General features: G+C 46.1%; 1 protein-coding gene across 1 annotated transcript; it reads right to left on the bottom strand.

Moving 5' to 3' along the window:
• Window positions 1–850: 850 nt before the first annotated feature.
• On the bottom strand, window positions 851–10,698 carry FBXO5 (F-box protein 5). Its single transcript, XM_068279563.1, has 5 exons — window positions 10,480–10,698; window positions 6,559–7,327; window positions 4,356–4,446; window positions 3,883–4,050; window positions 851–1,712 (listed from the first exon to the last, which is right to left on the bottom strand). Exons 2-5 carry the CDS (start codon window positions 7,299–7,301, stop codon window positions 1,461–1,463), a joined length of 1,254 nt encoding a protein of 417 aa, XP_068135664.1. The 5' UTR covers window positions 7,302–7,327; window positions 10,480–10,698; the 3' UTR covers window positions 851–1,460.
• Between the last annotated feature and the right edge of the window lie 16,540 nt (window positions 10,699–27,238).

The raw sequence follows: 27,238 nt of genomic DNA, 5'->3' as shown, positions 1-27,238 counted from the left end.
AGTGAACATGAAACCAAAAATAAATTGCTACTTACCCCAGTTGAGGAAACTTCTGGATAGCTCAGAAGCTTCCCGAATCTTCCTGGTGCCCACCATTCCCATGCTGGGTCCCTCTATGCATACCCCAAGAGCTTGTGGTATATGATCTCATGGCCATGCTCCAGTCTGTGCACGAGCACAGCCATACTGCGAAGATGCAAGTATGGTCTGCGCTTGTCCAGTAACACAAAGCAGCTCATAGATAGCCTAATCCTGCATGCACAAGCACCTTCATGCTACTGGGAATGTGCAGACTGTACTCATGCCTGGGCAATACAGGCATGCTCATACACAGATTGAAGCCCAGTCACGAGGAGGTCCTGGGCAGTAATAGTGGTGGTGGAGGAGGTTCTGGCAAGTGTCTGGAGCATCCAGAGGCTTCCCACTACTGAGGTAAGTATCTAATGTGATGGGACATCATAATTTGCTAATGGGGCTCGTAGTTTCTGTAAGCTAAGAATTGCTCCGAAGTAAAATATAGCTCACAGCCTACAATCAGTGATGATCTCGTGAGTAATAACGAGTGCTTGAGGCCTTGAGCACTCAAATTTGTGATTTAAATGAGCTTTAATTAGCTCAGGTGTACAGCAGGGAGTGAAGGGGTTATTTACCCATAAGTGCACGTCCTCCCTGTGCTCCAACTAGCTTGCATGTGTCCTATTGGAAGCAATGCAAGCCTCACCACCACACACTTCCTCCTTTGGGCTTAAGGGGGGGGGGGGGGGGGGGTGCGAGCAGTGAGGCTTGCAACGCATCCAATAGGACGCGTGCAAGCTAGTGGGAGCGCAGGGAGGACGTGCACTTATGGGTAAATAACCCCCTTCACTCCCTGTCGTACACCTGAGCTAATTAAAGCTCATTTAAATCACAAATTAGAGTGCTAAAGCACTCATTACTCGTGAGAGCATCACTGCCTACAATAATACTGAATCATCACAAACACCTCTCAGCCAAAATTGATAGGTCTACTTATTTTAACAGACACGTGTTTACCGTGCCAGTAAAGAAAGTAGCTTTTGTATTTACAAATAGGCCAACACCACCAACAGTTGGGAGTTCCATACAAACCTAAAATGTTGATTTGCAATTTGTCACATTTCCAAAGTTAAAAATAACTGACTAGTACTGAATGCTTCACATTACAAAAAAAAAAAACACAGCATTCAATTGAATGTTGCATAGTTGAGAATCCAATTCATGCTCCTGTGTGTAGACAAAGTAGTTACCATTTATGCACAGTTGCTGGGAACTGATAACGGGTCTGTTAAACCATGATGTGCACGTTAGCAGCAATGGCAGCTTTCTGTCTGTACAACGTGAAGAACCAACTGCCATTTTCTGGAGAAAGTTAAAAATTCATCTTTAAAAACCACTTTTGAGTGTTTTTTTTTTCCAGGTTAAAAAGGTTTCTATAAAAATATTCAAAGCCTTCTTAAGTTCTGTTTACTTTTTTTACTCCCAGGAAGAGTTTCTGACAAGCATTTATGACTTTGAGGTTTGCTGGTCGGGCAGTCTTTAGAGAAGTGATATTTACAGTTGCAAAGTGTACAGAAGTCCCAAAGGCAGCCATGTCGGGTGCAGATTGCTCGGTTTTGGTAAGAGTCATACTTGGCAGGAGAACCACAGACTGTACAAACTTTCAGACTTTGGTTGTTAATTAGCGTTTTCCCAACCTGTTGAAAGAAAAAATGTTAAAGCAACCATGAACACAAGATATCACATTCAAGTACACGTCCAAAACTATTCTTTTATGTTGTAAATATCCGACAGCTGATAATCAGGCATGTGTGCAGTGGCCCCTGACTGTCTACCCATAAGTCATTTGCCATAAGTCATTTGCCCAGCTGAGCACCTCACCCGAGCTGACTGCTTTAAAGAGGCCACTCCCCCGTTCACCGTCATGCACGCACAGAGGGTATCGACAACAATACAGCCGACTTCATACCTGTATAGCCCGGCCCAGCGTCATCACCCAGGGGGATCGGGTTCCAATCCCCATCTGTCAAATGTGTGTACGCACCTCAACTACTTCCGTACCAGCATTCTCTAAACCCCTTAACCCTCTGGGCGATACAATTATATCGCCCAGGAGGTGGCGCAGCACTATTTTTAAAAATTTTTTAAATCATGTAGCGAGCCCAGGGCTCGCTACATGATAGCCGCAGCGGCATCCCCCCACCCACTCCGATCGCCTTCGGCGATCAGAGTAAGCAGGAAATCACGTTCGGAACGGGATTTCCTGCTTAGCTTCCCCGGTCGCCATGGCGACGGGGCGGGACGACGTCATGGACGTCGGAGGGAGTCCAGATCCACCCCTCAGCGCTGCCTGGCACTGATTGGCCAGGCTGCGCAAGGGGTCGGGGAGGAGGGGGACTGCACGGCGAGCGGAAGTTACACGCAGCTAGCAAAGTGCTAGCTGCGTGTAACAAAAAAAAAAAAATTATGCAAATCGGCTCACCAGGGCCTGAGAAATCCTCCTGCGCGATATACCCCGAGCTCAGCTCGGGATTATCGCTCAGGAGGTTAAAGAGAAACTCCAACCAAGAATTGAACTTTATCCCAATCAGTAGCTGATACCCCCTTTTATATGAGAAATATATTGATTTTCACAAACAGACCATCAGGGGGCGCTGTGTGACTAATTTTGTGCTGAAACCCCTCCCACAAGAAGCTCTGAGTACCGCGGTACTTTTGGCAGTTTGTTACAATGTAACAAGGTTCACAGACAGGAATTAGCTGTTTACAGCTGCCTCTAACAGCCAAAACAGCTAGCAGCAGCTACATAACCTGCCCACAGTAAAAATGTCACCATGTAATAAATGTCAATGTAAATCGGGGAGAGGAAAGATTTTACAATGGGCAAACACTGACTAAATCATTTATACATAATTATTGTAAAAATGAAGCACTTTTATTACATTATTTTCACTGGAGTTCCTCTTTAAGGACCAGAGACTACTTGTACTATAAAACGTCACTTACCAACGATTTGCTGCAGGTCCCCCGGTCTGCAGTTTCTATGACAGCAGAGCTTTGCCCACCAGTCAGGAGCCGCTTGAATTGGCTTCTGTCCCTGTCAACCCATGTAAGCCAATGGGAATGGCTTACAGCGATGACAGGGTCAGCAGCCAATTAAATCAGCCCCTGAGCGACTCAAAGAGCAAGGCGAGTCGTTTACGGAGGGGATAATGAGGCGTGATCGGCGGCAACAATTGAAATCTACGTCCTGTCAGAGCAGTGCAGCCTCAAGCAGGATGTAGATTCCCACTGTGCTGGTCCAGAAGCGATTAAAGCCAATGGGTACCGCGTAAAAAAAAAAAAAAAAAAAAAAAAAAAAAAAGTCAAGATACTCACCTAAGGAGAGGGAAGGCTCGGTCCTAATGAGCCTTCCCTCTCCTCTCTCGGTGCTGCGCTGGCTCCCCCGTTCGCGTCCGCCGCCGCAGGGACTTCGAAGGTCTTTGGGAGCACTTGGGCTTCCGATGACGGGCCGCTCCATACTACGCACACGCGATTGCGTCATAGATGACGCTCGCGCATGCGTAGTATGGAGCAGCCCGTCTTCGGGAGCCCGAGTGTTCCCGAAACATCCCTTTGGCTGCGGAAGTGGCAGTATTAGACCGAACTGGTCGAATACTGCTACGGGGGATCCTGCGCATTACCGGGCACCGGGAGAGGAGAGGGAAGGCTCATTAGGACCGAGCCTTCCCTCTCCTTAGGTGAGTATCTGACTTTTCTATTTTTTTTTATGTGGTAAAACATTCACTTTAACAGGAGCTGCAGACTGTGGAACACTATCAACAAAAGGAAAACAAAACAAAACAAAAAAAACAAACACAACTTTACCTCACTAAACTCGGTGTGCCGACTATGGGGAGTTGTGTGCTTGTTCTTGCCGTTTCTCTTAGACACACAGACTGCTGCACTGGCTACCTTCTGAACAGGGTGAAGCGGTATCCGGAACAAAGACTCCTCACGTGTTGCAACAGACTTTGTGTTCTTACATTCTATTTCCTGTAAGATAGAATTAACAATGAAGCAGTCCTACAGATCCTTCAGTTTCTGCTTTGACCAGATCGTCTGGGATTAACTTAAATAAAAGTAAACACACACTTCAAGTTGGCCTCTTAATATGAGGTTGTGTTGAACAGAGCAGTATATGGTATTAGTTTGGGATACTTGCATATCACTAGATATTATTGACCAGCTATACGCAGTCATGTTCAGTAAATGCTAACAGAGGCAAGCAGAATGTATATCTCATTTGCAAAATACACAAAGGAATAATCTTGATCAGCAATGTGACAGGAAATACTTACACATTTTTCTTTATAACATTTTTCATAAAGACGGTATGCCCAGCTATCGCTCTGTACAATCTTCTTCCAAGTCGTGCTAACGCTGACAACACTAGAAGACAAAAATCAGAATGATCTAGTTAAACGCAGTTTACAAAAAGTAAGTAAATACAAAGACTAATTGTAAAAATCAAATGACAAATTTACTGAGGGGAAAGAGAAACGACCAATATAGCACAGGCAAGGCTAGTCAGTGTTCCTGTCAGCTATGCAACCTTTTTTCATGACTTCCAAACAGCCAGGCAATGTGCATTGTCTGAAATAAGTTAGCTAGCCTCCATGTCCCTTCAAGTTCACATGTCAAACTCCAATTCTGGCCCTCAGAGCCATTAAAATTTGGCCCAAGCGGTTTCCCCACTTTGCATTATGTTTGGCCCACTCTAGGCCACCAAGTAGGCTATACTGGAGATTACGCCCTAGAATACCAGGGAAGCCATAAGAGGGAGGTAGGGGGAAAGCACCAGGGAACTATATAAGCAAGGGTGGGGGCCTCTAGACACCAGGGAACTGTTTAGGGGTTGAAGGAAGGGGGGGGGGGGGGGGGGTCAGACACCAGGGAACTTTATAAAGGGAGGAAGGTGGCCGGAGGACATTGAGGTTGGCCTGCGACTAGGTCCAAGTGTACAATTTTGGCCCTCTTTGTACTTGGAGTTTGACAACCCTGCTTTAAAGTGAACCTTCAGGGTACGTTTCTAACGCGAATTCGCATGCATTGTCTGCATGCAAATTCGCATAACCAATACAAGTGGATGGGACAGTTTCCGGAATTCTGTGCGGTCTGCTGTGCAGAAAAAAAATCTGCACGGCAGAGCCGCTGGAATTCGCATGCCGCACGCAAATCGCTGCTAAATGTAATAGGAAAACTGCGAGCATATTAGTCTTGCGGTTTTTCTGGCGTTTCCGTGCAAAAACGCATGTCAATGCTTGCCGGCATTGACATGGGTAATATCACATAGCGCAAACCGCGAGCAAATCCGCATGGAAACGTGAACGAATCTGCACCCGCATGCGGATTAGTTGACGTGGTTTTCGCATCAAAAACGCAACGCACAAGTAGAAACGTATCCTCACTGAAGAAAAAAAAAACGTTTCACTTACCTGCGGCTTCCCCCAGCAGACGTCCTGTGCCATCTCAAACTGATCTTCTGGTCCCACGCAGACAGCTGGTTTCGGCAGTGCACATGCGCAGCTCTGACTGCGCGTACTCACTCCCATAGCCATCCTGCACAGTATGTGAGCAGCCAGAGCTGCGCAGGCGCCCTCAGTCGCAAAAAAAAAATTAAAAAAATAGGAACCCAGCTGCCTGCGTGGGACCGGAGGATCGGTTTGAGACAGCATGGGCACAGGACGTCTGTAAGGGGTTGGGAAAGCCCCAGTTAGGTTAAACTTTATTCCTCAGTTAAGGTTCCATTTAAAGATAACCAACCTGAAATGAGAGGGACATTGCGGAGGACTTCTTGTAAACAATACCAGTTGCCAGAGATAGTCCAGCTGATTGTTGCCTGTAATACTTCCATAGACCCTCCTGCACAAGCACACAGACCAGAGGTTTGAAAAATAAAAAAAATTCTTTCAAATTTTTTCTTATTTAACAACTGTAGTAAAGAGGCTCTAGAAATCTCAAGCTGGCCATTCATTGACAGGGAGACAATGTCCATCCATTCTGTAAATCAATGATCCAGGTGACAAGTGTGTGTATTGGGGTGATGGGGGTGTGTGTAAATACTTCTCAATAAAGAGGGAAGCCTATGGATGATCAAAAGGCTTCACCAGTCCTCCACTGCCGGCCAAGATCCTCATCTTCACCTGCTCACCCCTCTATGTACAATCGCGGCTGCACTGCACAGGCACCAGGGGGCCCTCGCCTCTGCAGGCCGTACATGTACCTGCGCTCATACACAGAGGGGAACACGGAGGTGAGCAATATTCAACATGACAAATACAGTTGGACATTGTTAATGTAAAATATTACATTAATATGGAGGAGCTTCTGAAGCTCCAATGGAGGAGCTTCAGAAGATCGGGGGAATCCAGCATTTTCCTACTGAGGTAAGCATCTAACTTTTTGTTGTCGTTTCCCCGACTACAGGTACCCTTTAATACAAATTTTAAAATACGCAGGTTTACATGTATATGTACATTAATATTTCAACCAAAAACTCACTTTATCAAATCCATTTCACCAAGATGCCTTAAGATGTTGCCCAGGATGTGTTTGAAATCTCTCTTGAAAAGCTCTCCAAGAATATCCAGCCTTTCCAAACCCATCTTTTTGCCAATTAGCTTGTCAAGACCATAATCTTCACGGGATACCATTTCTTCAAAGGCATCCAAGTAAATCTTACGACCCCTCCTGAAGTTTCTCTTTAAAGTGGAACACATAGCCTCTTCAAAATGGAGAGCTGGTAATAAGGTCCTGGAGACCACTAAAGGCTTTTCATTCTGTAGTCCATGTTGCTTTGGTGTCTCAAATGAAGTAGGAGATAACGTGCATTTGGAAAAGTCACCCTCTTCATCCTGGTATTGAGAGTCATCGTGCAGTATCGAAGCATAGCCACTGTCCTGTAAAGGACTACAATCAACATCTTTTGTTTCAACCTCACTAAGCCGACGTAGTAGGTTTTCTTTGTTGTATAGGGGTCTATCTGGTTTTGGGACATCCACCTTTGAAGGTGACAAGTGGTCAATGCTAGTTTCCAAGCACTCTGCAGTTTGAGGTGATCTACATTCTTTGTTACCCTCTGGTTCCCGCTTGGCTGGACTGGAGTTATGCTTGGCTGGATTGGAGAGATACTTGATCGGGCTGGATTCATGTTTGGTTGGGCTTGATTCATACTTTGTTGGGCTGGTTTCATGCTTTGCTTTTGAAGGAGACAACTTTGTTGGGGTTTTATATCCACACTTCATTTTTGCTTTTGTTTGAAAATACTAGTCTGTTAACGGAAGGAAACAAAAAAAATAAAGTTGTTAAAGTTGACCTATGAGGAATAAGTGATTTACTGTCTAAAGTTTGCTATATCAATCAGCTGTAGCTCCAATTTCCAGCTCTTCAGCAAGAGCCGGCAAAGGTGCTGCAGCTGGAAAACTGAAACCAATCACATTTCCAGCTCAATTCCTGGCAAATATCGAATATGGTGAGACTTATGCACAACATATCAGTGCAAAAATCAATTATTAATCAGAAAATCTTTGACTGAGGGTTGGGCGGACGGTGTTAGGTCAACAGCCCATAGTGTTCAATTGAGATTCAAAAAAAAAAAAAAAAAAAAAAAAAGGCGATCTGCTGTGTGGTGGGGATCAACCCCTCTCTGATCAGATTTCAGAGGGATCAATCACGTGCTAGTGTTCTCGGCCGAGATGGCCGGTCAGAGCAGTCTGTCAAGAATCTAGTGTGTATAGCAACCCTGATGCGGTACAAAAAGATCTGTAGAGAACACTGTGAATCCAGCGCAAGAGACTTGGGAGCAGAGGGTGCCACTATAGGCTGTAATAGGATTTACGGCTATAGGAGCGCACAGGGAGTCAGAAGACAGAGCTAAAGTTACTTTTAAAACACAATTTCATTCCCCACCATCCATGGAGGCCTGGAGGGGGGGGGGGGGGGTGGAAATAGCATTTAACACGGCAGGGAACTTGTGCAAAAGCAGGATCAGCCATATACCGGCTGTATCCTGCGTCATTTCATCTCGTTCTCATCTGTGGTGCCAAAGCAACTGTCCATCTAGATGCCTCCTGCTGGAAGCGGCTGTTACGGCATGTACACATGCTAGATCAGGGCTGGGCAAACTGTGCAGCCGAGGGGCGCATTCCTAAAATTGCTCCTACCCTGCAGAGTCGCAAGCAGAAGGAAACCAAAGGGTTACCACTCGCCGCTTAAGGTCCCCATGGCCACAGGGCTTCACATTAAACACCGTTAGGACGTCCTGATAGCATCTCATGTAACGCCATGTGGCTATGGTGATTAGTGTTCTCCCCAGGACTAATTAGGTGTTTAAATCACTGCCCGGGTGCCATCATGCGCCTGGCTGGTGTGCCCCATATGTCATCTCTGGGGAGCCCAGCAGGACTGCTAAGAAGATAAGTGAAGTGCGGTAGCCAGGCAATCAGTATGGTAGCTGCCATCTTGTGGGTGGTGCTCTCCACTGGTAATCTCCAGCCTTGCTCAGCCTGCAGCTATGGACTTAGCAGGCAGCACAATACCACCCAATCACTTGATACGGCAGCCACCATCTTGTGGGCAGCACTCGCCACTGGTAATTTCCAGCTTTGCTTAGTCTGCAGCTATGAGCACACCACCATCCCCTGCCCAATCAAGATCACCTGGCAGAGGGCTGGAGAGAGTGAGTAGCTCCACCCCCTGCACATGTAGTCTGGAAATGGTTTCCTCAGCCTGGTTCATTGGCCCTTGCTCTCTTTCTACCACCCAGGAGTTTCAGGAGAGGACCCACGCTGCAGTGTGTGGTGTGTTAGTTTGCTTCTTTTCATGTATGGGATGTACAGTTTGCCGCATTTCATGTGGGGGAGGTAGCATTTGCCACGTGTGAAATGCAAAAATACCTCCCCTTTATGAAATCCAACTCCACCCGTTCACTTTTTCATGCCACCCAGCTGAAAAAATTCTGGGGAGAACACCAGAGACCCGTCACAGGAAGTGGCAAGTAACCCTCCTGTTTTCTGCTGCTCTTGATTCTGCAGGAAGCAGAAGAATCTGCTATCTGCTGGTGTGCCGCCCTTATAGCACACACAGGGCGGATATGGACCGCGGGCCTTAGTTTGCCCAGCACTACACTGGATTAAAGTTGTATGAGGCGGATTACTGCCACTTCAGCTGATAATCCAGCATGTGCAGTGGCCTTCGACTGCCACTCAGCAAACGATCCGCCAGACGGATCAACTTGCTCAAGTGACTACCAATACCTCTGTGCATGTCTGCTCTGCACTCAATTCCACACAGCCAGAGGGATAGAGACCCAATCTCTGTGTGTGTGTGTATACACAACTTTAGTCAAGTGGGAGCAATCTGACTTAATTTCAAACTCAGACAGATACTTCAGCATACTGCACAAAAAAAATTTACAGAAATGCAATGCACAAAACTGAATTTGTAATTGATGCAAATGTATCACACACACAAAACAAGTATACTTGTGTATTAAAAACATGGGTGTTTTCAGGGAGATACATCCCCACTCTTGAAGCATACTAGTTACATGTTATAAAAAGGGGAAGGGGTTACTTTTGTTTAAAGATGCCAAATGAAATACTATTGCTACCTACTGCCAAAATAAAGTGTCTGTGTAGTTCAGTGAAGTTACAACAAAACAAAAAAACAGCGAGATCCCATAAACAAAATCTTCACATTTCCAGCTATCAAAAATACAAAATGTAATTCTTAGCAGTACAAAATGCTATGCTAAAAAAATGCACTAGAAAGCAGGTAGAAAGTTCTGCAGTTAACTAAAGTAGATTATACATGTTACCAACTTCATAAAACACCACAACTATAGGCAATATTGGTAAAATAAGTAAATAAGCAAACACGACAGAAACCAGCTGCATTTCCAGCTTAGATAAGGTTAAACAAGGAACTACCCATCCCCCCTCTAGCGCCATTTTATGTCCGCCTAAAGTCTATATTTATTCAGATCATCTGCAAGGGAAAACGAATAAACTCTAAATATTTCAGGTATGTTATGTTATTTGATTTACATCAGTAACAAAATAAAGAAATCAGCAGTGGAAAACCGCTAAGCCCCTTCGCAGCTACAGCAATAATGACCATTTTGGCGGGTGAGGGACACTTGATAAAAAAACCCTCCCCCCATAAGAGCTGCATTGCAGCAATTCATGGATAAGTCTGCACAAGGTTCTGTTAAGGGTCTATATTGTAAAGTGCAAACAGACTAAAGTGTAGCATTACTTCCCATACAACTAGTATTTATTCATCTGGAATGATTATCAGAAGTAAGATCAGAGGCAATCAAGCTTCCCCCCAAATCCACTAACAATATGTCCTGCTTACACGTTTTAGCCAATTACTGTTGTTTTCTATGCAGGGATCTGTTCATAAAAGAGAGGAACTTACAATGCTCCGGATTCCCTCCGGTTCACGTTTGATTTCCAGCCAAGTTGAATTTGCCGCTTCATATAAAATAAACGATTGTTTAAAAAATCATCCGCTAGACTTTACGCTAAAAAGCACCTTGATTAAATGGTGGCTGACTATCTAGTAACTATCTCTATAGTTATATTAAAGCCCGGCTACAGCTGATCGCTCCACTGCCTGTGCTATCTAAATGGCGCCAGCTACACAGCAATTTAGCAAGGCTTTGAATTTCGTGCCCAAAACCTTCCTCCAATCATGGTTCACGTCCGTCCGTCAGTGACCAATGAGGTTACAGAAAGCGCCTATCCATTCTCCGAAGCTCATTTGTCCATCTTCTATGCTTGGAACTCACAAGCCACGCCCTAGCACGGGATGCGAGAGGCGCCATGTGAACTTCTGGCAGGAGTCCTGGAATGTAACATCCAGCTGATATTTCAACTATCAAAACTGCCAGTCTTTCCAATCCTGACAATAATACCCGCCTGGAAACTTGTCCAGAAATTCTACATTTTATGCAGCAATATCTAATTTCACAAGGCAGGAGATTTTGTATAGCTAGCCCATAGCTCATAACTGTCCCTCTTTAGGATGGACAGTCCCTCTTTGGAAGTCATGTCCCTCTGTCCTCCTCATTTGTCCCTCTTTCTGTGTAAAAAAATAAAATATATATATAATTTCTCTACTAAAAAATGTGTGTGTTTGGCTCTAAACATTATTCCCAGCCATGTTAATATGAAGGAGAAGTACAAACCAGGATAGAAAGGACCAGTGTTTTTTTTTTTTGTTTTTTTTTAATTGTAAAACATATGTTTCTTATGAAATCTTTATAATATGCGGAAATAGGGGTGTGTCAGGGGCATGATCAGGGGTGTGGCAGGGATGTGGCTTAAAGGACAACTGAAGAGAGAGGTATATGGAGGCTGCCATGTTTATTTCCTTTTAAGCAATACCAGTTGCCTGGCAGCCCTGCAGATCTTTTGCCTCTATTACTATTAGCCATAGCCCCTGAACAAGCATGCAGCAGATCTGGTGTTTCAGACTTTAAAGTCAGATCTGACAAGACTAGCTGCATGCTTGTTTCTGGTGTTATTCAGATACTACTGCAGAGAAATAGACCAGCAGGGCTGCCAGGCAACTGGTATTGATTAAAAGGAAATAAATATGGCAGCCTCCTCTATACCTCTTACATCAGTTCCCCTTTAAGCTATGTGGTCTATGCTAGCCATATACTTTGGGCTCTTTTCCATTAAAGAGAATCTGTATTGTTAAAATCGCACAAAAGTAAACATACCAGTGCGTTAGGGCAGGGGTCCCCAACCTTTTTGAGCCCGGGGCCCACTGTCCCGCCCAAAATTTTCTCCGGGGCCCCCCTGGTGGGGGGGGGGGAGGGGCGTGGCTAGTGGCAGCAGCAGTTACCACAGTATAGCAAGTACAGTTAGCCCAGTATAGCAAGTACAGTTAGCCCAGTTAGCCAGTACAGTTAGCCCAGTATAGCAAGTATAGTTAGCCCAGTATAGCTAGTACAGTTACCACAGTATAGCAAGTATAGTTAGCCCAGTGTAGCAAGTACAGTTAGCCCAGTATAGCAAGTACAGTTAGCCCAGTATAGCAAGTACAGTTAGCCCAGTATAGCTAGTACAGTTAGCCCAGTATAGCTAGTACAGTTAGCCCAGTATAGCAAGTACAGTTACCACAGTATAGCAAGTATAGTTAGCCCAGTATAGCAAGTACAGTTAGCCCAGTATAGCAAGTACAGTTACCCCAGTATAGCAAGTACAGTTAGCCCAGTATAGCCAGTAGTTACCACAGTATATCAAGTATAGTTAGCCCAGTATAGCAAGTACAGTTAGCCCAGTATAGCAAGTACAGTTAGCCCAGTATAGCTGCCCCAGTGTAGCCAGTAGTTACCCCAGTATAGTAGCCCCAGTGTAGCTAGGATAGGTGCCCTCTCCCCCCCCCCCCCCTGTTACCTTATGAGCGGGCGGTCGCTTCCTTCCTTATATTCCCCCAGGTGCTTCTCTCCTCGGTTGCAGCATCGCCATCTCGTAATCCAGCAGCGCTTCCTGCGCGGCTGCTATAAAGAAGGGAAGGAAACAGGGCAGCGGCTTCCTGTAGCGGCCATCGCCATTACCATGGGAACCGCTGCCCCGCCCCCTTCCCTCCTTACAGCAGCCACACAGGAAGCGCTGCTGTAATACGAGATAGGAGAGGGGCTATGGGGAATATAAGGGAGGAAGCGGCCGCCGCTCTTAAGGTAACAGAAACGGCAGCCGCGGGGGGGAGAGGAAGAAAGGCCAGATCCGCCGCGGCCCCCCAGAAATTTGCCCACGGACCCCCAGGGGGCCGCGGCCCCCAGGCTGGGAACCTCTGCGCTAGGGGACATCTCCTATTACCCTCTGTCACAATTTCGCCGCTCCTCGCCGCATTAAAAGTGGTTAAAAACAGTTTTAAAAAGTTTGTTTATAAACAAACAAAATGGCCACCAAAACAAGAAGTAGGTTGATGTACAGTATGTCCACACATAGAAAATACATCCATACACAAGCAGGCTGTATACAGCCTTCCTTTTGAATCTCAAGAGATCATTTGTGTGTTTCTTTCTCCCTGCAGTTCTCATGCACTGAAGTTTCAGGCTGCTCTTTTTTCTCCTGCAAACAGCTTTGCCCTTGTCTGTAATTCTTCAGTATGTGAAAGCCCAGCCAGCTCAGAGGACGATTTATCCAGCTTGTAAAAGATAAGAGAGAAGAGAGAAGCTGCTCTAATCTAAATAATACACAGGCAGTGTGCATAGAGGGGCCTGGAAGGGGGAGTTCATAGCAGAACCACAACACTGAAGAACTTGGCAGCCTTCCAGACACAGGCTGACAAGTCTGACAAGGGAAAGATACATTGATTTATTACAGAGACTGTGATAGCAGAAAGTGCTGCAGTAAGCCAGAACACATTAGAATAGCTTTTGGAACTTGTAGGATGATAAAAAACAGGATGCAATTTTTGTTACGGAGTCTCTTTAAGAAACACAGTTGCAGTTATTTCTATTTCCACTACCACTATTCGGACAGGTGTATGGTGCAATTTCAGAGCGTTTGTGGTTTCTGACGGGAAAAAAAAAAGGGGGGGGGAAGGGCGTTTATATTTTGAATCATTAAAAAAATCATGTAGTGGTAAAATTGTTCTGCAATTTTCCTGCACACCTATACTTTGGGTAGGAGCTCAACCACGGTGGCATAGTGGTTAGCACTCTAACCTTGAAAGCGCTGGGTCCCTGGTTTGAATCCCAGCCAGGTCAACATCTGCAAGGAGTTTGTAGGTTCTCCCCGTGTCTGCATGGGTTTCCTCCGGGCACTCCGGTTTCCTCCCACATCCCAAAAACATACAGATAAGTTAAGTTAATTGGCTTCCCCCAAAAAAATTGGCCCTAGACCATACATGCACTACACGATACATACATATGACTATGGTAGGGACTAGATTGTAAGCCCCTCTGAGGGACAGTTAGTGACAAGACAATATACTCTGTACAGCGCTGCATGATGTCGGCGCTATATAAATACTTAAATAAATAAGTACAGGAAAAATGCAGCAATCAATTGGGATCAGGAAAAATAATCAAAAACAAATCCCCGAGGCCGGGTGCACACATGGCAGAAACGATTGCGGAGTGGGAAACGCTGCGTTTTATGCAGCAATGTTAGTCTATGAGATGCAAAAGTACCAGCGTTGAACTTGCGATTTACAGTAACGTTCTGCAGACGCTGGTAGTGTTGCATAATATGCAGGCTGGCTGCCAAACCGCTTATAATGAAAGTCTATGGTGACGCATATGCATTGCGTTTTTCATGCGTTTTTTTTTTTACTGTGTTTTTAAAAAGTTCCGTCTTTTTGCTTCCTGTTGTTTTCCTAGTAATTTGCAGATTTAAAAAACGCACACAAAATGCATGTGTTTTCCATTAGCAAACCACAAACTCATTAAAACACAGGCCAAACGCATGAAAACGTATAGAAATGCATTGGCGACAGGCAAATGCAGCAAGATCGCAACGGCGAACAGCAAAACGTATTAAACGCATTATACTAATGCAAACGCACCTGTGGAAACCGCTGGGTTTTCACGCTATGTCATATGTGAACCCAGTCTGATAAAAACATCCTTGCACAGTTTCCATCAGCTGAGTGAGTACTTAGCGTTTTGTAATACGATAGCAATCAGAATCACAGGCCTCAATCTAGATTTACAGTGAGAGCTGGGTTGTGTTACCTGAAAAAACAGGAACGCAACACAGCAAAGGGGAAAAGTCACGCTGCATGCTATGCAAGCGTTTCATCACATACAATGAAAAGTATGCTTCACTGCTGCTAATGGTGCACGTTATCTGGTAATGCTCTGTATTGGAATGCTGTAATAGTCTGTTGGGTCACATTACAAAAAAATGCAACGTCTTATAACTGCAGTGCGCTTTTATGCGGTTTATGCTGTACTGAAAAAAAGTTCCCCTGGGGGGTACTCACCTCAGTAGGGGGAAGCCTCTGGACTCTATTGAGGCTTCCCCCGTCCTCCTGTGTCCCACGGCGATCTCGCTGCAGCCCACGGAACGCACAGGCGACAATTTGTCGGCCTGTGCAATTTTTACCTTTTCTGGCTCCAGCGGGGGTGCTGTTGCGGCTCTTCTGACAGAGATATGCGTAAATAGCCGATCTCCGTCGGGTCAGCTCTACTGCGCTGGCGCAGGAGACTTGCGCCTGCGCAGTAGAGCGGCCTAACGGAGATCAGCTATTTCCTCCTATCTCCGTGGGAAGAGCGGATACTGCGCCTGCGCTAGAGCCAAGGAGGTAAATATTTATATCGCCGCCGCTCCAGGAGGATTTTCCGCCGTAAGACCGAGGAGGACGGGAGAAGCCCCAATAGGATCCGGAGGCTTCCAACACCCGAGGTGAGTACCCCCAGGGGAGTTTTTTCATTACAGATTTTCTTTAACCTCCTTAGCGGTAACCCCGTGTGTGACACGGGGTAAGCCGCCGGAGGGTGCCGCTCAGGCCCTGCTGTGCCGATTTAAATAATTTTTTTTTTGCTGGACGCAGCTAGCACTTTGCTAGCTGCGCCAGCACCCCGATCGCCGCCGCCGCGCGCCTGATCGCCGCTATTCGTTGCGGCGCGCGCCCCCCCCCCCCCAGACCCCGTGCGCTGCCTGGCCAATCAGTGCCAGGCAGTGCCGAGGGGTGGATCTGGAGTCCCAATGACGTTCTTTGAACGGGATTTCCTGATCGGAGATCGCCTAAGGCGATCGAAGCGGGCGGGGGGATGCCGCTGAGCAGCGGCTATCATGTAGCGAGCCCTGGGCTCGCTACATGATTTTAAAAAAAAAAATTAAAAAAAACTGCTGCGCTGCCCCCTGGCGGAATGTTTCATACCGCCAAGGGGGTTAAAATGCCTCCGTTACATCGCTTTGCCACGCCCCACTGTGAACTTAGAGCCCCTTTACACTTAATGCGTTGGTACACGTTTTTTTCCATAGCAGTGCATTGTGGAAACATTTTCAGTTTAAATGCGTATAGTGGGAACTGTGCCATAGGAAAACATGGGCATTACTTTGAAAATCAGTTTTCTTTCAGTTTTAACTGAGAGCAACTGATTACGTGTAAAAGGGGCCTTACGGCTTAGAGATTGGCACCCGCTGTGGCAAAACAAATGATCCTCCATCTAGAATCTGATCAGAAAGAGATTGATCCCTACCACACACAGCACAATATATTTCAACAGATTTCAGCAAGGACTCTATTGGAAATCAACTGCACCAGTGATGCACTGTAACGCTATAGCCGTCAAATGGTCCCCACTGCGATCAATTTAAATGTTTCATCCTGTCAGATCACTGCTATATTAAAGAATACATGAGCTAAAAAAAACCAAAAAAACTACTGATTTACTTACCTGGGGCCTCCGCCAACCTCTAGAAGCCTCTGTGTCCCTTGATGCAGTTCTGCCATCTGGTGCTTTTCTGGGGTCCCCTCCGTAGCTGTCAGGTCAGAGGATTGAGCACGCCTTTGCAGAATGCCCCCACCCACAGGAGCCTGAGTGCGAGCGGCACACGCGCAGAAGATGCCGACTGCTATGGAGGGGACCCCGGAAAGGGTGGCAGATGGCGGAACTGTGGCAAGGGACACAGAGGCTTCTAAGGGCTGGAGGAAGCCCTAGGTGAGTAAGTCCACAGATTTTTTTTTAGCTCATATATCCTTTAAAGGGAACCTGAGATTGTGAACGAGAAAAAATTATACATACCTGGGACTTCCTCCAGCCCCCTCCAAGCTTATCTCTCCCTTACCTTCTGACTGATGTGACTGCATTCAGTTTCAGTGCTTTCATCTCCTTCACACACCTATGTCCCAATTGCCTGCTGGCATTAAGTGACAGCTCAGGCTGCTGCTGGTTAGCCTGAATGGGTACCATAGCAGATGAGAGACATTGATGCCCATTGTGATTTTACAAAAACGGAGCAACAACTGGATGCTTCAGAAGGGCACAAGAGGAAGCAGGACAGCATCCTAACACTGGGATAATCTAGTGGAAATTGGTATAAATAAACACCAGCTCCATGCTTTTGTTTGCCACCATTTTTATGCTTAAGAACACCTTCCTACATTACACTGATGGAATCAGGACATACGTCTCTTAGCTAGCAATTTTATTTGAAAGGAAACCTGAAGGGAAAATAGTGCCCCAAATGGGTACTCTTGGGAGAGGGAAGCCTCTGTCTACCTCCACCATGCCTTTCTATGGCCAGCCACTTCACAACTCTGCTGACTTGCGCAGTAGTACAGACCCGCTCGGGCTTTGACGGAAACAGTTGAGCCTGATCATGTCCACTACTGTACTGTGCATGTGAGAACTGTCTGCGCCTGACCAGTAGCACGGACCTGATCGGGCTTGGCTATTTCCGCTGAAGCCTTAGTGGGTCCATGCCATTGCCTAGGGGCAGTGCAGCCGCACTTCGGGAGTCCTTGTCCTTCCTTGAAAGGCTTGATGTAGGAAGATTGGGGAAGCCTCTGGAGGAACCCTCCCCAGGTATGTTTTTTCCCTGCAAGTTAAAAATAAAATGAGTGTGGTGTGCAGGGTCCCTTAGGGTAAGAACACACTGGGCAGTAGCGTATATGCGGTTTCCACTATGTGCTATGGATATGCGATTCTGCCTAGTGTGCTCCTGCCCTAACGTCTGACATTACGCCTGTTGCTTGTTCTGGATGTTCATAAAGTGGTGAAAAAGCAATTCTGAAGGGGTCATGCACAAGCTCCAGGGAATAGTAGTGACCCTGAATACAAGCAGCATGGAGGGAGTAAGGGATAAGGCAACATATAGCAAATTTAATTTTTTATTTTTGCTCCGAGTGTATCGAAACTTCCTCAAGCAAGGCAATCTTCAAATGGTACTATCCTTTACAATTGCACCTTACATTCTCAATATGCATTACATGTATCCCTGTGGGTACTTATATTAGACACATGGAATATTTAAACTTGAGGCAGGCAATCCATTAGTCCTGGGACCCGCTAGCCGTGCTTTTCTAAGCGCTTGTGATTTATTAAGCTCTTGCTAATGCTATGGGGGATTTCTTAAAAATCATATCCCTCTAGTGAAATCACACGCATAGCATTACATTACCAAACCACAAGCGCTTACAAAAGCCAGGCCATAGTCATGTTTTTAGGTTATAAAAATAATGATTTCTTTAGTTAAACGCATAAAATGTTCAGAAAGCACAGATACTAATTGAACACCATGGTGAGAGTACTCTTATCTTAGCGGGTGATACCAATGACCACCTCTAACCAAACAGTTAGTAAAGATGTAGCACTGTCTGCAAAATGTAAAGCATTATTTGTATCTTTGGAATTATTGGACTCTTGAAGAGAATTGCATCCGGGATTCGAGGCTTTTTATTTCTTCTACTCTAATCCAGACTTTTGCTGTACTGACAATCTATTGATTCATCATGCCCTATTACAAAATGTTATTAAAGGACAACTGAAGTGGGAAGAATATGGAAGCTGCCATATTTATGTCCTTTTAAACAGCCCTGCTGATCTATTTGGCTGCAGTATTGTCTGAAAACCACCAAAAACAAGCATGCATTTAATCTTGTCAGATCTGACAATAATGCCAGAAACGCCTGATCTGCTGCATGCTTGTTCAGGGTATATGGCTATAAGTATTAGAGGCAGAGGATCAGCAGGACAGCCACGCAACTGGTATTGCTTAAAAGGAAATAAAATATGGCAGCCTTCATATCCCTTTCACGTCAGTTGTCCTTTAGAGCCAGGGTCTCCATATCAAAGCATAATGTTCTTGACAAAATCTGGCGGCCTGCCAAAATTGTTCCAATAGGTCAGGAACATGGATGGGGTGGGCTCACCTCTGTGTACCTGCTAAAGAGCAGTGTATAATAAATCTGAGTGGCAGCGGTCACTCAGACTTGTCAGAAAGCCTGCTTCATGAGGCTTTGGTTGCAAAAAGTGACACTTCATTGTCAGAAAATGCTACCATGTCAGAAAAAGGCAACTGGTATTGTTTTAAAGGAAATACATTTGTCAGCCTCCATATTCTTCACACTACAGTTGTCCTTTAACCACTTGCCGACCGCCTACTTCATATTGGCGGCGGCAAAGTGGCAGCCCCAGGACCACGTAACGCAGATTGGCGTCAGGTCCTGGGGCACTCTCTGGCCGGGGATCGCGCGCTGGGATGCGCGCGCATCCACCGACAATAGGCTCCGCCCACCCGCGACGTCAACCCGCCAGCCAATCGGAAGCACCGGCGGGTTGTTAACCCCGCGATCGCCGCTACAAAGTGTATAATACACTTTGTAATGTATACAAAGTGTATTATACAGGCTGCCTCCTGCCCTGGTGGTCCCAGTGTCCGAGGGACCACCAGGGCAGGCTGCAGCCACCCTAGTCTGCACCCAAACACACTGATCTGCCCCCCCCTGCCCCCTGATCGCCCACAGTACCCCTCAGACCCCCCCCTGCCCACCCCCCAGACCACCATTTGCACACAATCACCCCCCTAATCACCCATCAATCACTCCCTGTCACTATCTGTCAACGCTATTTTTTTTTTTTAGTCCCTAAACTGCCCCCTGCTCCCTCCTGATCACCCTCCACCCCTCAGATTCTCCCCAGACCCCCCCCCTCCTGTGTACTGTATGCATCTATCCCCCCTGATCAACTGTCAATCACCTGTCAATCACCTGTCAATCACCCGTCAATCACCCCCTGTCACTGCCACCCATCAATCAGCCCCTAACCTGCCCCTTGCGGGCAATCTGATCACCCACCCACACCAATAGATCGCCCGCAGATCCGACATCAGATCACCTCCCAAATCCATCGTTTACATCTATTCTCTCCTCTAAACACCCACTAATTACCCATCAATCACCCCCTATCACCACCTGTCACTGTTACCCATCAGATTAGACCCTTGCGGGCACCCAATCGCCCGCCCACACACTCAGATTGCCCTCAACCCCCCCCCTTATCGATTCGCCAGTGCATTATTTACATCCGTTCTTCCCTGTAATAACCCACTGATCACCTGTCAATCACCCCCTGTCACTGCCACCCATCAATCACCCCCTGTCACTGCCACCCATCAATCAGCCCCTAACCTGCCCCTTGCGGGCAATCTGATCACCCACCCACACCAATAGATCGCCCGCAGATCCGACATCAGATCACCTCCCAAGTGCAGTGTTTACATCTCTTCTCTCCTCTAAACACCCACTAATTACCCATCAATCACCCCCTATCACCACCTGTCACTGTTACCCATCAGATTAGACCCTAATCTGCCCCTTGCGGGCACCCAATCACCCGCCCACACCTCAGAACGCCCTCAGACCCCAGCCCTGATCACCTCGCTAGTGCATTGCTTGCATCTATTTCCCCCCTCTAATCACACCTTGAGACACCCATAAATCACCTCCTGTCACCCCCTAGCACACCTACCCATCAGATCAGGCCCTAATTTGCCCCGTGTGGGCTCCTGATCACTCGGCCAAACCCTCAGACCCCCTTCCGATCACCTCCCCAGTGCATGGATTGCATCTATTTTCCCCTCTAACCGCCCCCTGAGACACCCATCAATCACCTCCTGTCACCCCCCTAGCACTCCTATCCATCAGATCAGGCCCAATACATCCTGTCATCTAAGAGGCCACCCTGCTTATGACCGTTTCCACAAAATTTGCCCTCTCATAGACCACCTGTCATCAAAATTTGCAGATGCTTATACCCCTGAACAGTCATTTTGAGAAATTTGGTTTCCAGACTACTCACAGTTTTGGGCCCGTAAAATGCCAGGGCAGTATAGGAACCCCACAAGTGACCCCATTTTAGAAAGAAGACACCCCAAGGTATTCTGTTAGGTGTATGATGAGTTCATAGAAGATTTTATTTTTTGTCAAAAGTTAGCGGAAATTGGATTTTTATTGTTTTTTTCACAAAGTGTCATTTTTCACTAACTTGTGACAAAAAATAAAATCTTCTATGAACTCACCATACCCCTAACGGAATACCTTGGGGTGTCGTCTTTCTAAAATGGGGTCACTTGTGGGGTTCCTATACTGCCCTGGCATTTTAGGGGCCCTAAACCGTGGGGAGTAGTCTAGAAAACAAATGCCTCAAAATGACCTGTGAATAGGACGTTGGGCCCCTTAGCGCACCTAGGCTGCAAAAAAGTGTCACACATGTAGTATCGCCATACTCAGGAGAAGTAGTATAATGTGTTTTGTGGTGTATTTTTACACATACCCATGCTGGGTGGGAGAAATCTCTCTGTAAATGGACAATTGTGTGTAAAAAAAATCAAAAATGTGTCATTTACAGAGATATTTCTCCCACCCAGCATGGTTATATGTAAAAATACACCACAAAACACATTATACTACTTCTTCTGAGTACGGCGATACCACATGTGTGACACTTTTTTGCAGCCTAACTGTGCTAAGGGGCCCAAAGTACCTTTAGGATTTCACAGGCCATTTTGAGACATTTGGGTTCAAGACGACTACTCACGGTTTAGGGCCCCTAAAATGCCAGGGCAGTATTGGAACCCCACAAATGACCCCATTCTAGAAAGAAGACACCCCAAGGTATTCCGTTAGGAGTATGGTGAGTTCATAGAAGATTTTATTTTTTGTCACAAGTTAGCGGAAATTGATATGTATTGTTTTTTTTTTCACAAAGTGTCATTTTCCGCTAACTTGTGACAAAAAAAAAAATCTTCTATGAACTCACCATACCCCTAACGGAATACCTTGGGGTGTCTTCATTCTAAAATGGGGTCACTTGTGGGGTTCCTATACTGCCCTGGCATTTTAGGGGCCCTAAACCGTGAGGAGTAGTCTAGAATCCAAATGCCTCAAAATGACCTGTGAATAGGACGTTAGGCCCCTTAGCGCACCTAGGTTGCAAAAAAGTGTCACACATGTGGTATCGCCGTACTCAGAAGAAGTAGTATAATGTGTTTTGAGGTGTATTTTTATACATACCCATGCTGGGTGGGAGAAATCTCTCTGTAAATGGACAATTGTGTGTAAAAAAAATCAAATAATTGTCATTTACAGAGATATTTCTCCCACCTAGCATCTGTATGTGTAAAAATACACCCCAAAACACATTATACTACTTCTCCTGAGTACGGCGGTACCACATGTGTGGCACTTTCTTGCACCCTAAGTGCGCTAAGGGGCCCAAAGTCCAATGAGTACCTTTAGGATTTCACAGGTCATTTTGCGACATTTGGTTTCAAGACTACTCCTCACGGTTTAGGGCCCCTAAAATGCCAGGGCAGTATAGGAACCCCACAAATGACCCCATTTTAGAAAGAAGACACCCCAAGGTATTCCGTTAGGAGTATGGTGAGTTCATAGAAGATTTTATTTTTGTCACAAGTTAGCAGAAAATGACACTTTGTGAAAAAAAACAATTAAAATCAATTTCAGCTAACTTGTGACAAAAAAAAAAAATCTTCTATGAACTCACCATCCTCCTAATGGAATACCTTGGGGTGTCTTCTTTCTAAAATGGGGTAATTTGTGGGATTCCTATACTGTCCTGGCATTTTAGGGGCCCTAAACCGTGAGGAGCAGTCTTGAAACGAAATTTCTCAAAATGACCTGTGAAATCCTAAAGGTACTCATTGGACTTTGGGCCCCTTAGCGCAGTTAGGGTGCAAAAAAGTGCCACACATGTGGTATCGCCGTACTCAGGAGAAGTAGTATAATGTGTTTTGGGGTGTATTTTTCCACATACCCATGCTGAGTGGGAGAAATATCTCTATAAATTGACAATTGTGTGTTAAAAAAAGAAAACAATTGTCATTTACGGAGATATTTCTCCCACCCAGCATGGGTATGTGTAAAAATACACCCCAAAACACATTATACTACTTCTCCTGAGTACGGCAATACCACATGTGTGGCACTTTTTTGCAGCCTAACTGCGCTAAGGGGCCCAAAGTCCAATGAGCATCTTTAGGCTTTACAGGGGTGCTTACAATTAGGCACCCCCCAAAATGCCAGGACAGTGAACACACCCCACAAATGACCCCATTTTGGAAAGTAGACACTTCAAGGTATTCAGAGAGTAGCATAGTGAGTCCGTGGCAGATTTCATTTTTTTTTGTCGCAAGTTAGAAGAAATGGAAACGTTTTTTTTTTTTTTTTTTTTTGTTACAAAGTGTCATTTTCCGCTAACTTGTGACAAAAAATAAAATCTTCTATGAACTCACCATGCCTCTCACTGAATACTTTGGGATGTCTTCTTTCCAAAATGGGGTCATTTGGGGGGGATTTGTACTATCCTGGAATTTTAGCCCCTCATGAAACCTGACAGGTGCGCAGAAAAGTCAGAGATGCTTGAAAATGGGAAAATTCACTTTTGGCACCATAGTTTGTAAACGCTATAACTTTTACCCAATCCAATAAATATACACTGAATGGGTTTTTTTTTATCAAAGACATGTAGCAGAATAACTTTCGCGCTCAAATGTATAGGAAATTTTACTTTATTTGAAAAATGTCAGCACAGAAAGTTAAAAAAGTCATTTTTTTGACAAAATTCATGTCTTTTTTGATGAATATAATAAAAACTAAAACTCGCAGCAACAATCAAATAGCACCGAAAGAAAGCTGTATTAGTGACAAGAAAAGGAGGTAGAATTCATTTAGGTGGTAGGTTGTATGACTGAGCAATAAACCGTGAAAGCTGCAGTGGTCCGAATGGAAAAAAAGGCTCTGGTCCTTAAGGGGTTTTATGACTGCAGTCCTTAAAGAGAGTCTGAAGTGAGAATAGATCTCGCTTCAGACCTCATAGCTAGCAGGGGCATGCGTGCCCCTGCTAAAACGCCGCTATAGCGCGGCTTAACGGGGGTCCCTGTCCCCCCAAACCCCCTCCGAGCAGCGGGGGAGCGCTTCCTGGTTGGGGCAGGGCTAACCGCCGCAGCCCTGCCCCATGCGCGTCTGTCAGACGCGTACCTCCGCCTCTCCCCCGCCCCTCTCAGTCTTCCTTCACTGAGAGGGGCGGGGGAGAGGCGGCGATGCGCGTCTGATAGACGCGACTGGAGGCAGGGCTGCAGCCGTTAGCCCTGCCTCCAGGAAGATCAGCTCCAGCGACCTTTTTCCGACTCAGATTTGCGGGGGGTGGGTTGGGGGTGAAGGGACCCCCGTTAAGCCGCGGGATAGCGGCGTTTTAGCAGGGGCACACGTGCCCCTGCTATATATAAGACCTGAAGCGAGATTTAGTCTCGCTTCAGTGTCTCTTTAAGTGGTTAAGGCCCGGTTCACATTAGCGGTGGCCGTCCGGAATCGCCGTGCCGGAGCCGCACCGCTTGCAGAACGGACGGAACGGACGCACGGCATAGCAATGAAAGCCTATGCGTCCGTTCACATGCGTCCGTTCTGCCTGACCGGAGCCGGGCCGGATCCGGACTCCGTTCCAACATGCGCTATTTTTTGATCTGGCTCCTCCGGCAGCCGTATCCGGGGCGGAGCCGGACTGCACCATCCGGCCAATACAAACCAATGGGAACCGGAGAGCGCACAACACACTGGCTGAGAAATCCGGATGTTCTACCCCACTTCCTATGCGGATTGTTGCGGCGATATTGGATGGGGACACATGGGCAAGCATTTTGGAGTGGAGCAGCACAGCTGGATCCGGAGATGTTGGCAGCATGTCGCAGGTGGAGGTGAGTGCTAAACAGCAGAGGGCCTGATTCCACAGGTCCCCCTTCTGCTGACCTCCCAGACCCCAACATTTTTTTTGTTTTTTACGTTACTTTTGCCAAACGGATCCGGATCGCATCCTGATGAACACCTGATGCAACCTGACCGGATCCGGATCGGATCCGGATCAGAACCGTACGGTTCCGATCCGGATCCGGTCAGGTCATCCGGTCCGTTTGGCAAACAACCGCAAGTGTGAACCGGGCCTAAGGGCAACTGAAGTGAGAAGACTATGGAGGCTGCCAAATGTATTTCCTTTAAAACCATACCAGTTGCCTGGCTGCCCTGTAGTTCTATCTGGCTGCAACAGTGTCAGAATAACTCAAGAAACAAGCATGCAGCTAATCCAGTCAGATCTGACAATGTCAGAAACACCTGACCTGCTTCATGCTTGTTCAGGGTCAATGGCTAAAAGTATTAGAGGCAGAGGATCAGCAAGACAGCCAGGCAACTAGTATTGCTTAAAAGGAAATAAATATGGCAAGCCTTTCTTTTAATTAGATAATTCATACATAATAAAAGTACAAGCCAATTATATTTTAGGGACTTACATTATCCCTTCCGGAAGTGTATTATTTTATTAATAGTCCAATAATTACATTTATTTTGGGATCAGTAATTACACCACTGCAACACATATTCCTATCTCTGCTCGCTTTAATGATGCCATTAAGTGTATGATTATATTTGTGATACATAATTATCTGGAGCCCAGCCAGACTGCATTAAAGTAAAGAAACAGTCCTGGATATGTTGCAAAAGCATGAGCCTGACATTCACAGGGCTACCATTCTACCTTCCACTAATCAAGGTAGTGAAAATAAACTTATGATATACAGTATAATGAATTGTATGTGTAATGCAGCTAAGAAATAGCACATTAGTAGCAAAAGAAAGTCTCCTCTTGTCTCCAGTACAGGAAGAGTTAAGAAACTTCAGTTATCTATGCAAAAGAGCTTCTCTGAGCTCCCAGACCCAACTAGGGACAGAGACAGTCCTATTTTCTGAAGCACTCATACATCAAAAAAAAAGTGAAAAACCGCTTAAGAGCAGGTTTTACTGCAGTGGAGTTCAAAGGTTCATTAGCTTTGCTCTGTTTCATAGTTTAGAGTAGATCCGAGATAAACTTTTACTTATTGCATAATTGTGTTACTTTCATATAGTTTATAGGGCATTCCTCAAGCCAAATACTTTTTTTGTTTGGTTTTAATACCCTAATTCCCTATAAACTAAACAAGCCTCGCCCACAGCTTTTTAGAGTGCCTTGGCACTGTAGCAAGGGCTTATGGGAGCTCAGTCTGGGCAGGAGGAGAAGGTTACTAGCCAGAGATTTCAGAGGCAGAGTGGAGAAGGGAGGAGGAGAGGGGACTGAATTTGTCACATTACACACAGGCAAGCTGATAGCATCTCCAGCCCTCAGCCTGTGACAAACAGAACATGACTGCCCTCATTGTATCACAGGAATAAATAATCATAAAACTATTGAGGCTGTTTGCAGCTAGATTTGCCATGTAAACTATCTAAACTTTAGATAAGATAGATAGACAATTTACTTGTTAGTTAATTTTTCATCTCAGATCTGCTTTAAAATACAGTGTGTGGTTTGCAATTGCAAATAAGACAGAGTGATGCAATATTATATACAAAAAAATAAAAAAGACTTTTCTTTGCTATTAGTATTCTATTACAGGGGTCTCAAACTCAATTTACTCGGGGGCCGCAGGAGGCAAAGTCAGGATGAGGCTGGGCCGTATAAGGGAGTTCACGTGTCCCCGCCGCAAAACGAGGGCTGCAGAGCCCCCAAATCGCAGCGGGCGGGGGGGGGGGAGGGGGGGCAATCCGCCGGCATTTCCTGAAAGGGGCAGAGCTTTCAGCTTCAGCTCTTCCCCTCCTGACGTCAATTGCGGCGGATCGCCGCCTCTGCCCACCCCTCTCACTCTTCCTTCACAGAGAGGGGCGGGGGAGAGGCGGCGATCCATTCGGCGATTGACGTCAGAAGGGGCAGAGCTACAGCTGAAAGCTCTGCCCCTCAGCGCAGTCGTGGATGTTTGCAAGGGGGATTTGGGGGTCTGCAGCCCTCGTTTAGCGGCGGGGATGCGGCGGATTACTTGGGAGCACTGAAGCGAACTATAAGGTAAAATGGGCAAATATAGTTCGCTTCCGTGTCTCTTTTGCCAGCAGGCAGGGCCGGTTTAAGCAACAATGGGGCCCCAGAGCAAAATAAACCTGCCCCCCCCCCCCCCCAACAGATACCCTGGAACAAAAATCGGCATTAAGGGACCTTTTTTGCAGCTGGTATAGTCAGGGTGTGAAGCCCCAATCGGTCGGAGCTCCACATTCTAGCTACCCCAGCCTGCATGGGGGACAAGGGGTTAAAAAGTTTCAGGAGGGGGGACCCCACATAATTTAGAAAAAAAAAAATTCCCACACTCTAAACATAAAAAAAAAAAATTGG

The sequence above is a fragment of the Hyperolius riggenbachi genome, chromosome 4 (genome assembly GCF_040937935.1).
Source record: "Hyperolius riggenbachi isolate aHypRig1 chromosome 4, aHypRig1.pri, whole genome shotgun sequence".
Lineage (NCBI taxonomy): Eukaryota > Metazoa > Chordata > Amphibia > Anura > Hyperoliidae > Hyperolius > Hyperolius riggenbachi.
This window is presented reverse-complemented; position numbering and strand designations above follow the sequence as displayed.

Excerpts from the sequence above, each read along its gene's own strand:
- FBXO5 (XM_068279563.1), bottom strand. The coding sequence starts at position 7,301 with ATGAAGTGTGGATATAAAACCCCAACAAAGTTGTCTCCTTCAAAAGCA. Across the intron at positions 4,051-4,355 it reads AATGTTATAAAGAAAAATGT|GAAATAGAATGTAAGAACAC; the intron begins GTAAGTATTTCC and ends TCTATCTTACAG. Across the intron at positions 1,713-3,882 it reads GGCACACCGAGTTTAGTGAG|GTTGGGAAAACGCTAATTAA; the intron begins GTAAAGTTGTGT and ends TTCTTTCAACAG.